At 40.2% G+C, this 12,252-nt stretch overlaps 1 protein-coding gene across 1 annotated transcript in view; it reads right to left on the bottom strand.

Annotated features, from left to right (window-relative positions):
- kazna (kazrin, periplakin interacting protein a) overlaps positions 1-12,252 on the bottom strand; it is a 188,298-nt gene that overhangs the window by 121,992 nt on the left and 54,054 nt on the right. The window contains exon 3 of the mRNA XM_037684930.1: positions 1,584-1,773. Coding sequence (XP_037540858.1) covers positions 1,584-1,773 — 190 coding nt within the window. The remainder of the gene's footprint in view (positions 1-1,583; positions 1,774-12,252) is intronic.

Raw genomic sequence — 12,252 nt, 5'->3', positions numbered from 1 at the left:
GTTAGAACAAAAAAGGGGGCTGAGAACAGATTGCAAGAAGTGGGTGTGAAAAAAAAGACCTATTGATTGAGACACAAGGAAGGTATACGGGGCAAGAAACAGGAACTACGGTACAATCTTTAGATTGAAGAGGATGTGTGCATGAGGTTTTTTAAAAAGAATGAGACAATAAGAAACACTTAGCACGTTTTCCATATGACTGTGTCAGACAAAATACAGATTGAGAGAATCCATAGATAGGAGTCAGTTCTGGAAAACCTATTCAAAAACACTGGGACTAAAACAAGAGCGAACCAGTCATGGAGCTTTCATTTTTGCTGTCTCTGCGATGTAAATATGATTTTCTCCAAGATTATTGTGATTCCACCATGTTCGTGTTGGCATCATAGCTGAGCTGACAAGCAGCAACTAGGGACGATGACATCAGTGATCAAACCCTCCCGGAGGAATGCTCATCACCTCGCACACTGGTACATGCACACTGAACAGCAGGAATGTAAGCATGCATCAGTGCTAAGGGGATATTGTATGTTGCATGCACACAAGAAGAGAGAAATAACTGCAAAACAAAACCCGCTCAGTCCACTGAAAACATTGCTGACACAAGTCAGAACTGTCCCCAGTCAGCTGTGTAAAACAGTTCATGTTCACATTTTCCGCTTTTAATAGCACAACAGAGGTCATTTAACGACTAAAAAACTCACTATCAGTAAAAGCCAAAGGGGAAAGACCAATTTCTGTATTTAGGAGACGAAACACTAGAGGTCTATATGTGAACTTGAGCTCAGAAGTATCTGAGGAAGATGTTTCACAGGAGTGTGCTGCCAGGGCTGATGGAACATATCTGTCTCACCCAGTTCACTGTACCAGCTGACTGCTATGGAAACAGCAAGAGTGTGTGTGTCTGTGTGTGTGCCAGAAGTTGAAAGGACATGGAAGCCCATAGGCAAATGTATCTACACAAATCTGTGCTGCAAACCACAGTTATGCATGCACAAATAAACTGAGCCCACATCTGTTACCTGACAAATATCTGTACGTCAAACCAAGTGAAAAAGTTGAAAAAGGACAAAGCGGCCGCAGTGAATACAAACACGCAGGACAGACTTTGCAACTATTCAAACAGCTCAGTAACAGTCACCCAGGGCAACCCTGACACCAGCCCTCCTTCCTTTTCCCTTCAAAAGACACAGATCCTCTGTCCAGTAAAAGGAGGACCAAGTGGAGCAGCACACACAGTGCCCGAGAGTGAAAAGACGCTGTAACTTTACCCACTCTGCCTTAAAGAAGTGCAGCACCAACACCCCTCTTAAAGGTTCAAGGGGTTAATTATTCAACATGAAAGAATAATTAAAGACTAAGTCAACAGAAACATACTTTTTTTTAAGTTTTGTCATCAAGTGTCTGTTAAATAAGCACTTTTCCACATAATATGAGACTTTTCAGCTTGTTAATGACATTTCATGCAGAAATATAATCCACATTGCATGAATACCAACAGCTGGATTCAAATCACCCTCCACATGTTTGCTGCATCCAAACATGCATTTTGGCTCACTGCACATTCCAAGGGGTTTTCTTACCATTATGGTTGTGCTGCAAGGTCTCAAGCATGCTGGCAGAGGAGTCTGACGCTCCCAGCTCGGCCAGTCTGCGACTGGTGGCGCTCAGCTCTGACCGCAGGTTGGTCACCTCCTGGCTGGCTGACTGAATGGCCCCATCGATGCGCTGGGCCAGCTGCTTGTTGTCATCCATCATTTTCAAGATTTTTGCCTGAAGGAGAGAGGGAAATCCAAACACGGTGTCATGCTGACAAGTTGACCATGTCCTTACAAGGAAGATGTCCCCAAATAAAATCCTCCTCTTTCAATTCCCTGACTTCTTCTCAATCCTTTCTTTAAAGGGGGAAAAATGGGAAAGTTAAATCCTCATAGCTGGTTGTCCTTTTTCCCTTAAGGAGACATATCTGGCTGGGGGGAAATGTGTTTTTGTTGGAGGGAGTGAATGGTTCAAAGATTGTGTGTGTGTTGTGTGTGTGTATGAGTGGATCAGTGTGAAAGCATGTGTGTGTGTGTTTCTGTGAGAGTTCCGTAACAGCATGAGCGTATCTGTCTATGTGTGTGTATGTGTGTGTCAGAGAGCCAGCACTACCCCCATGAAATGTGCACCCTGCAGCTGACTGCTGAAAGGACACAGAGCTTTGAGAGATGACAAGCACCTTTTTAAATGGACTGTACCATGTGCAGAGGAAATCTAGGGGGGGTAGGCTGGGCCATCCAAGCACATGGAAATCAAAGCCCCTCAGCACAGCTGGCTTCAGGAGATAGTGTTTCAAGTGCATTTGACTACAATGACTCACAATAAAGTTCCATAATCCAGTGAATACAGACTATAATGAAACACTCCAGCTTTTCCTCTCTGTTCCTCTGTGTACATGCCACAGACCTCCTGTGGTGGACTTGTGGACAAAGAGGAGGAAATCATTACTTTTGGACAAAGGCGCAGTTGTGGCAAGAAAACAATACCGGTCAAACAATCAAAAGCTTTTCGTCCCAGTATCACATTAAGGTGGGCCATATCTACACATGCTTTTTTTCAGGTTCTGCTGCTATGTGTAGCTAAATTTATACAAACTACCTGACGAAAACAATCGTAGGAATATTATATAAACGTGTACCAGATGCAATATTTAAAAATAGCTTTTGGTGAGTGAAGTGAAGGTAATTAATTCTGTATACATTTATTTATTGAGAATAAAAACATTTGTTTCAATCATGTCACGAGGCTTTTCTCATTGGTTATAAATTGTATTTAAATCCAGCATGCATTTATTATCTTTAACCTCTTTGTCCTTTTCGGGTAATGGGGATCACTGCTGCTCATGTCCCGTTATCAGTGTACGAGAGGCAGGGTACACCCTGGACAGGTCTCCAGTCCATCACAGGGACACAGAGACAAACGAGACAAACAACCATTCACTCTCTCACGCCTAGGGACAATTTAGAGTTACCAGTCAGCCTAACATGCATGTTTTTGGTCTGTGGGAGGAAACCGGAGTACCCGGAGAAAACCCACACGTGCATGAAGAGAACATGCCAATTCCACCCAGAAAGGTCCTGGGCCGGGATTTGATCCAGCAACCTTCTCAAACTGAGAGGTGGCAGCTCTACCAACTGCACCAGCATGCCACCCAGTATTTAAATCAATAGCAACATAAAAAAAATGTTGTGCTTTAAATCTAGTTTTTTTTTTCTTTCCCTATGTTACGTTGAGCAAAAAATCAGATGTTTCAAACCAAGGTAGCAGCCAGCAGAACTATTGCCTTCCCCATATCGTCGTCATCAACATGATTCAGAGCCATTTCAGTCACATTTTTTTGATGAGCCCATAACAGACTCGATATAAAAGAAATACAGCCGCATATAAAAATAAAGGTTTGTAACTTCACAAAACTCAGTGTGAGAGAGCATCTGTCACCCTTTTCGTTACACACCTTCACAGTGAAATAAACATCAGCTTTTTGTAAATGTGGTGGATATAATGTGACATATTGCTACTCAGAATGCTATCCTCTGACTGTCACGGCACATTATGGCACACAGTGACCACAGCAGGTCCAAAATAATTAGAACAAACTGTTCTTGAAAATGTTTAGCTGAATAAACCAAAGTCAAACAAACAGCTGTTTTTATTTAACCCTGAGGTGTCCTCTCTGCTGCCTGTGTGGGGTCGCATCGGTCAGGTTGGAGCTCCTACAGCTTAGCTCAGGACGGTTTGTGTTCAGACTACTAAACATAAGTATATAAAACTCTCTAAATGCACATTGAGATAGTTCAAACCATGTATTTAGCACTATTTCACCACAATCAGATGCATAAAAAACATTTTAAACAAAATCTAACAAAGAGCCTGTCCAGAAGACCAGACCTCAAATCTTCAATTTATTTTCCATTATTTATTTAACTGGATTATTGAGCATGCTTCAGGATGTTTTAATCAAAAGGTCTGAACAATCTTTATGGTTGTTCAGACCTAAGTGGCCTTGTGATGGACATGTCCAGGGTGTAACTGGTTTCATGCCCGTTGACGACTGGAGATATGCACCAGCTTCCTAGAAAGTGAGTAATGAAAATAAATGGGTTAGTTGTCTGTTGGCCTTGTGCTGAATAAAACTGATCTGAGTCAATCCAGCTACACTGATTTTACATTGCCAAAACAACACTCACTCAGCAGTACAGCTGTGTTGTGATTGTTTTACGAGCTTGTATGAAATGAGACACTAACCCACTCTGCAGTAGCAGAGATTATCCACCATGCTGTTAAAGCCAAGGGAACAAGCTGTGCACTCTCAGAAAATGTTAGGGTAGCCTAAGGCACTCAGTGAGTGTGACAGTGTGCTTGTAGGTCAGGTCTTCAATGTAACCTAACTGACCAAACTCTGCTGGATGCAAACAAGAAAACAAGAACAACTGCAGCACTGTTCACCCATTCATCCATCTGTCCAGACACGACTCATACCCCCTGCTCCGAAAGTGAACATCATGGTGTTATTTATAGATGACCCTGGTGCCACATTTGATACATTAGTCACAGTGGAGGGCAGGCTCACACATACATCCAAAGGTGGGGCCTCACACTCTATATTAAAGAGCTAAAATTTTGTTTATTAATGTTAAAGAATTTTATTCTTATTTTGTCACATCTTAAAATTCAAGTGAATCTTTCCGTGTAATTAGTATCACAAGCTGTATGTGATACATATATAGATATACAGTATATATATATATATATATATATATATATATATATATATATATATATAAAGGTGTTTTAAATCCTTCCCACACTCTTACACTTATCTAAACAATGTTTTTAAACTCTAAACGCTCTAAAAGAGCACAGAATGTAATGATTTCCCTCTCTCTGCCTCCGCTGCTCTCATCCACCTGCAAGCGCTCTTGGCCACACCCACTTCTATGCCCTGCATGGAGAACAGCTGATCAGCTGCAGAAGGAAATTTATCCTGCTGCATGGGCTGCACAAAAGTGCAGGAGGAAGCTTTTTCTGCAGCCCTGTGCTGCACAAAAGTGCATCCATCCACCCATCCATTATCTTTTACCTGCTTCTTCCTTTTTAGGTTGCGGGGGTCACTGGTGCCCATGTCCAGCAATCACTGTGCGAGAGGCGGGGTACACCCTGGACAGGTCACAAGTCCATCACAAGGCCACATAGAGACAAACGAGACAAACAACCATTCACTCTCTCACTCACCTAGGGACAATTTAGAGTTATCAATGAGCCTAACATGCATGTTTTTGGTATGTGGGAGGAAACCGGAGTACCTGGAGAAAACCCACGCATGCACAGAGAAAACATGCAAACTCCACCCAGAAAGACCCCTGGACTGGAATTTGAACTAGTGATTTTCTTGCTGAGAGGCAGCAGCTTTTATCAGTTGCTCCACCATGTTGCCCCATAAAGGTGCAGCAGGTGCTAAATAATTTTAAATAATTTATTTTAAATAAAAATCCCATGCCAATCATGTGGATCATCCATCAATCAGCCATTTGTGTGTCATGTCCAATCTTATTTTTAAAAGCCACGATAGAGCAAGTCGCAATAAACGAACCGCGAAGTAGCGAGGGACTACAGTAAGCTGATTTTGTATGTTGTAAGAATCATATAAGTTTGTCAGAAATTCCTTTGCTGTGTGAAATATTAACAAAGGTATTAAAATAAAGAAAAACATGAAGTTTAAAAACAAAAACTTGGCTACTTTAACCAAAATACATTTCAGGGACTTATTTCAGTGAACAATGCAGGTATCTATGGTCTACAAACTAGCAATGATTGAAAAAAATGTCATTAGAAGATTCTTAATTTTATTGGACCATGTTTGCATCCTCATTTCCTAAATCCAAGAGTGTTCAGAGGTTTGCTGTGAAAAATAAAACAATCCTTTTGTACACGTAAAAAACTTGATCCTTTTACATGTGTTTATCATGTAAATGGCTACCAAGGTTTCTTTTTTTACTTGAGGTCTTAAATGTGTCTGATGGTCAGCAGAGTGAATCAGGGCACAGCAGATGAGTAATTAGCTGGTGTTCTGGGGTGGGGGGGGAGAGATTACCATATGAATGGTGACAATGGGGAGTGGGATCAGCGTTCGACCATTCTTCACTGGGCTGCAGCTCAGCATCAATGCAGACAAACATTTTCAGCCAATTCAACAAAAGTCACACAAGAAGTTACTGTACAGTACTTAAGTCTGTGTGCAGCAGCTTTTAAGCTTGGCTGACTTCATTTATTCACGTTCAGCTGAAGAATTTTGTTGCCAGGCAATAAACCATCATGGATCACATGGCATTTGTTGCTTGGCAACAACAGCAATGCAAGTCAGTTGCACTGGCAAAATATGGTGGGGGAAAAAAAAATCAACATCTGTTTAACATTTATGTCTATTTTTATTCAAATGTGTATTTACAATTTATTGTTTTCTCAAATTTTAAAAGCATGTTGTGCAATATATATATATATATATATATATATATATATATATATATGAAACGGTAATACAAATATGCTGTTTGCTTTGTGCATCAAATGATCATAGTTAGATATTCACGCTAAATTCTAATCCGCCACTGCAGTTGTGAGCAGTAATATAGTTGTAAGTGAAATATTGACACAATAACATCAGAAACAACTTTTTCACTGATAATATTGTATATATGGTAAGACAACCAATATCTTTTAAACTTTACTTTTAATGCAAAGCTTCATTAATTGATCCCTGTGCATGCTTAATGTCAGAACCTGTGAAGGCACACAGAATTGCCAGTTTGCTCTGTTTGTATAACAATTATGAATAATGAAACTAAATATCCCAGATGTGACACTAATGAAAATCTGGCATCAGTAAACAGAATGATTTCTGCTTCCAGCAGTCAGTTTACAGAATATCTAAATACAGTGTATTGATACCTACGCAGGCATCTGTGTTTAGCTATTCAGACCATGCCTTTGCAATGTAAAGCTTAGAAGCTGCACCAAAATCGCCTGTCCAGTGATAGCATCTGGAAAAGGCCAGCCACTAAGATGGACAACATGTTGCAATACAGGTCCTTGTTGATGTGAATTCATTCTACGCTTTTATTTATACCTTTAGGCAAAAGGAAATGGGTTCATGTTTCCAAAGGAGTCACAAAATTGAGTTTTTGTAGCGGAACTTTATCTAGATTTCTTATCAAGATGATCTTAGAGAGAATTGGACAGAAAAGGCGTCTGTCAGAACACACAGAGCACACACACATAGCGGTACACAAAAGTGAAGTATGATGTAAAAAGCAAGACCTGCTGAGAGAAAGAAGCTAGAGTTAGATGTTCTCCACCAAAATCAAACATTCTTAGTCTGTCTTCTTTATCAGCACTGCAGTTTGTGTTTTGGTGTACACTACAGGATACATCTTGATGCAGCAGTCGGTGCCAGAAGAGTAGAACACCAACATGCCAACTGGATGCCTCCACAAATAGATGCGTTACACTGAGGTAGCAGATGCTGCATGACAGTCTAACAACCAAAAAATACCTCTCCTGCTCGTAGGAGGTCTGTTTGTACATTAAAGCCATAGTCACTCCAAATACGAAACTTATAATAAATATCATTAAAAATGCTTTTCACACGGGCAGCACGGTGGCGCAACTGGTAGAGCTGCTGCCTCTCAGCGAGCAGGTCCTTGGTTCAAACCCCGGTCCAGGGGCCCTTCTGGGAGGAGTTTGCATGTTCTCTCCGTGCATGCGTGGGTTTTCTCCGGGTACTCCGGTTTCCTCCCACAGTCCAAAAACATGCATGTTAGGCTGATTGGTAACTCTAAATTGTCCCTAGGTGTGAGTGAGAGAGTGAATGGTTGTTTGTCTCGTTTGTCTCTATGTGTCCCTGTGATGGACTTGCGACCCGTCCAGGGTGTACCCCGCCCCTCGCACAGTGATTGCTGGACATGGGCACCAGCGACCCCCGTGACCCAAAATGGAATAAACGGGTAAAGAAAATGGATGGATGGATGGATGCTTTTCACACATTTTAAATACCGTACATGTTATTCACTAACACTTGAGAAATCTGATAACTTAGACTAATATTTATGTTTTGCTCATCAAACTCACAGCCTTAAAGTTGAACAACTGTATAATCTGTTTTGGTTAAATTGCCCTCAGAGTGGTCTTTCTACTATCCTCCAGCAGCTCTGCATCATCCACTTTTAAATAGTTTAGACAGGGAAGGAAGTCAAGGGTTGAACAAGACCTTCCCCCTTCTTTTCCAAGAAAAGAGGAAAGGTTTGAGGGAGGAATCTGTGCCAGTGGAATATCTTTAAACCTCATCCAGTACTCACAAATTAATCTAATCTTTAGCTCCGTTCACTAAGCTCTTGTACCTGTTCTTCTTCTGGGCAGCTGTGGCTGAATGGTTAAAGCAGTTGTCCTCAAATGCAAGAGTTGGGGGTATGAATCCACCAGTGGTCACATGCCCAAGTGTCTGTGGGCAACACACTGAACCCCTCATTGTCTCCGATGTGTCCCACCAGTGTATGAATGGGATCTAAAGCACTGATTAGTCTCTTTAGAATCATTTGTTCAATTAGCTTTGTAAAAATATAGTAGAGTGATGATGAATGGGTAAATGGGAACAGATTGTAGTGTAGAGCACCTTGAGTGTCTTGATAAGATGGAAAGGTGCTATATAAGTACAGTCCATTTACCCTTCTTCTGTTGACACATTGTTGTTGTCAACTTGAGGCAAGTCCACAACATAAAGACTGTCTTTTTTGTTGTTGTTGTTGGGGGGAGGCTTACCATAGGCCAAACTTGGTCTGTCCTTCATAAAAGCTCAAGACTAATCTCAGACAGAAACAGATTGGTTGGCTTTGATGGGTATTAAGATACGTGTTCTTTGAAGCAAGACAGGCAGCAAATCAAACACTCACAGGTTTGTAGGCAGAAAGGAAAATTCCTCTCATGTCTGTTTGGATCTGCTTGTGTAATTCCACTGAGCACTGTCCACAGAAGGTGGAGATGATTGTGTTTGCGTAAGAAGGAGTCTTTGTGTCTGAGCAGACTACCCAACATTCAAACAGAATATTGAAAAACTTCCAGGTGATTATAATGAGTGAATCTGATGCACATTTTCATGTTACTTTTATTTAAATTAGACATGTGAGGTAAATTGAAGACACTCTTTCTATATAGTTTTGCTCTACCCAAAACAAGAGTTGAAATATAAAATGTGTTGTGAATAAACATTATAACATGATAAATTTACAGTTATTCAGCATGACAAAAAAAAAAGATAAACCCATTTCCCAATGAAAGATTATTGTATAGCTTCACTTGCATTGAAAATTTATTGGATTCACATTTACATCACATTTATTTGTGTGTAGAGGAGAAACAAACACTCTCAAAACATTCTTATTAAAACTAAGTCCAATTTACAGGTAACACAGAAATACCTTTTTTTACGTCAAAGTTAAACTCATAAACATAGGGAAATAATCCCAAATCCTAGCTTTTACAGTTTGTGAGATTGTTCAAACGAATGCAAAGCAACCCTAGTAAACTGTGTGCAAAAACTAATGAATTTGTCCAATTTCTTGGCATAAAAGTGACTCACTTCCCTTCTGGGGCTTTCAGAGACAGATTAGCACAGATTCAGAATGCAGTTCACGGCTGTCGTTAAAGTCAGTCCTAAACAATGTTGCTGTCGAGTGACCTGAAGAGCTAACAGATGGTCTCGTTTTCTCGCTGAAAGGGAGTGTGTGGTTGCATGTCTGATGATGAAAATGCTCTCGTTACTAAAATGAAATAGGTGTACAGTTTCGGCTATTGTGGTTCGCTAAAATATTTGTCTCATATGTCGTCGGTCTTAGGAAGTGTGAGAGAGGATAAATGTGTGCTTTAGGTTGGAATACAGCTTCTGTCTCTTCTGCTCAGTATGCAACAGCTGTCGTCTTGAGTGATGAGGACTGAGAGGAGCTGTGTTTAGGTGCAGGAGACAGGGAGGTGGGAGTGTGTGTGTGTGGGGGGGGGGGGGGGGGGGGGCTGGTTGTCTTGATGCATCCTTTCAAAACCGCTTTCCCTCAAAAGGCACAACAATCAAATGACAAGCTTTCTTACACTCTACAACAAAGATGGAGAAAAGAAAACAAACCTATAAATAAAAACCTATTGTATTCTTTTGACGTGAAAAACTGTTCAGAGAGAAAAAGATTTATCAGGTTTGGAGCTGGTCATTGTTTTCCCCATGGTTAAACAAAAACATATTTTTAATCAATATCAAAGAGGCAAAAAAAAAAATTTTGTTTTTCCTGATGTGAGAGCTTCAGTTTGAGCTTTATGGGCGTGTTTTGCAAGGGTCTGAAATTAAAAACAAAATATGTCTATAGATTAAAACAAAGACAGAATGTAAATGAAACTCTGACTGTGATGATGGTGTGGGATAAATGTATACAGTTGTCCCTTCTTATATTGTGGTTCACTTCTTGCTGTTTTACTATATAGTGGGGGTTTTTAAACCCTTTTTTAAATCTGTGTACTGTCCATGTTGTGAAGTACTGTAGATTCATCTCATTGCCATCATCTTCATCGCCAAAGTGTGTAAGAACATATGAAGGGTTTGTAAGAGTGGGAATGCCATGATGCATGCCTGTCTGTTCTTCATGCCCACCTGCTCTGCTGTGATCAGCGTAATTCTTCTCACCTGGTGGCCGTACCATTTAAACGCTCCCCTGTTGTCTATCCGGTGCCATTTTATTGAAAGCCTCACGCAAGTAAATGTCCAGCAATTATCTCATGCTCCTGATTGATCCACTCATCCTGACCAAGTTTCTGTGCCTGGATTTTCCTATGTCGCCTTCTGAAACGTTCCAGTGCATTTCCATAGATGTGATTGATTGATTGATTGATTGATTTTATTGTCAATTCTGCATATGTACAGGACATACATAGAAATTGAAATTGCGTTACACTCCTACTCAAGTTGCAGCAAACAACAACATTAGCAAAAATAAACTAACACAACTAGTTATATAAAAAAAAATAAAAAAAATAAAAAATATATATAAAAGTGAACAGCAGCAGGACCTCTGATGCAACGTGCTCAATAGTGACTAACAGGAGACAAAGGGACGCTGACTGAAGACAATAACATGATGAGAGGTAGATAATGGATGTGCAAGGCCAGAGTAAACAATAGTGCAATATAAAGTATAAACCTGAGAGACAGTAAAGTGAAGGTGTGCATACCGGTTCTATATAGAGTCACAGTTATGTACTGATGTGCTGACTTCCACCAGCCTTGTCAAAATAAAATGTATCGAATGCGCTCTGTGCCTGGTTGAATTTTATTGTGAAGTGAAGATGGGCTTGGGATGAATCTGCAGAGTGATGAGCACAGAGGTCTGTTGTAGCAGGTATAAGATGTACTTTAAGAGTAGAAGAGTTCTCTTCTTACAGATTGTGAAGTTGTGGCCAGTGTGGAGAGGAGGGTGGAGATTTCCAAAAGCGAATGACTAAAGGTCGTCTTAAGGTGAAGGATGGCAGGATGGACGCTGTAGGAAGATTGACCCAAGTGTTTGTTGTAGAACATGGAGGCAGAATAATCCAGGTACGCTGAGGCTTGATGGTTCCAGGAGGTGATCTTGATTCAATTCAATTCAGTTTATTTATGAAGGACCAAGTCACAACAGAAGTCATCTCAGGGCACTGAACAGAGACATTCATATAAAGTAGTCCCTTGCTACTTTGCAATTGGACTTTCACTGACTCGTTCTCTCGGGGTTTTTCAAAGTAAGATTGGACATGACACACATTTGGCTGACTGATGGATGAGCCACATGATCGTCATGAATTTTTTTTTTTTTAATAAATTATTTTAAATTATGTAGCACCTGCTGCACCTGTGTGCAGCCCACAGCTGCAGGAGAAGCTTCCTCCTACAGCATGTATGTATATCATATATAGAATTATAAATTGTTTTATATCATTTTCCTAGATTTATTTGTATATTTATGTGAATTTCAAGTTGCCTATACTTATTGACTTTGTTTTTTATGCATTTCCCTTGTGCTTGCTTTTCCACTAATACTGTAAATACTGTTTGTACAATTGTCCATTTAATTGCTCCTACTCTCTTTGATGGCAGCAGTTTTATTTATTATTATTATTATTATTATTATTATTATTATTATTATTATTATT

The sequence above is a fragment of the Nematolebias whitei genome, chromosome 11 (assembly GCF_014905685.2).
Source record: "Nematolebias whitei isolate Nwh7 chromosome 11, NemWhi1, whole genome shotgun sequence".
Taxonomy (NCBI): Eukaryota; Metazoa; Chordata; class Actinopteri; order Cyprinodontiformes; family Rivulidae; genus Nematolebias; species Nematolebias whitei.
The sequence above is the reverse complement of the archived record's forward strand: the minus strand, read 5'-3'. Positions and strand labels throughout refer to the sequence as shown.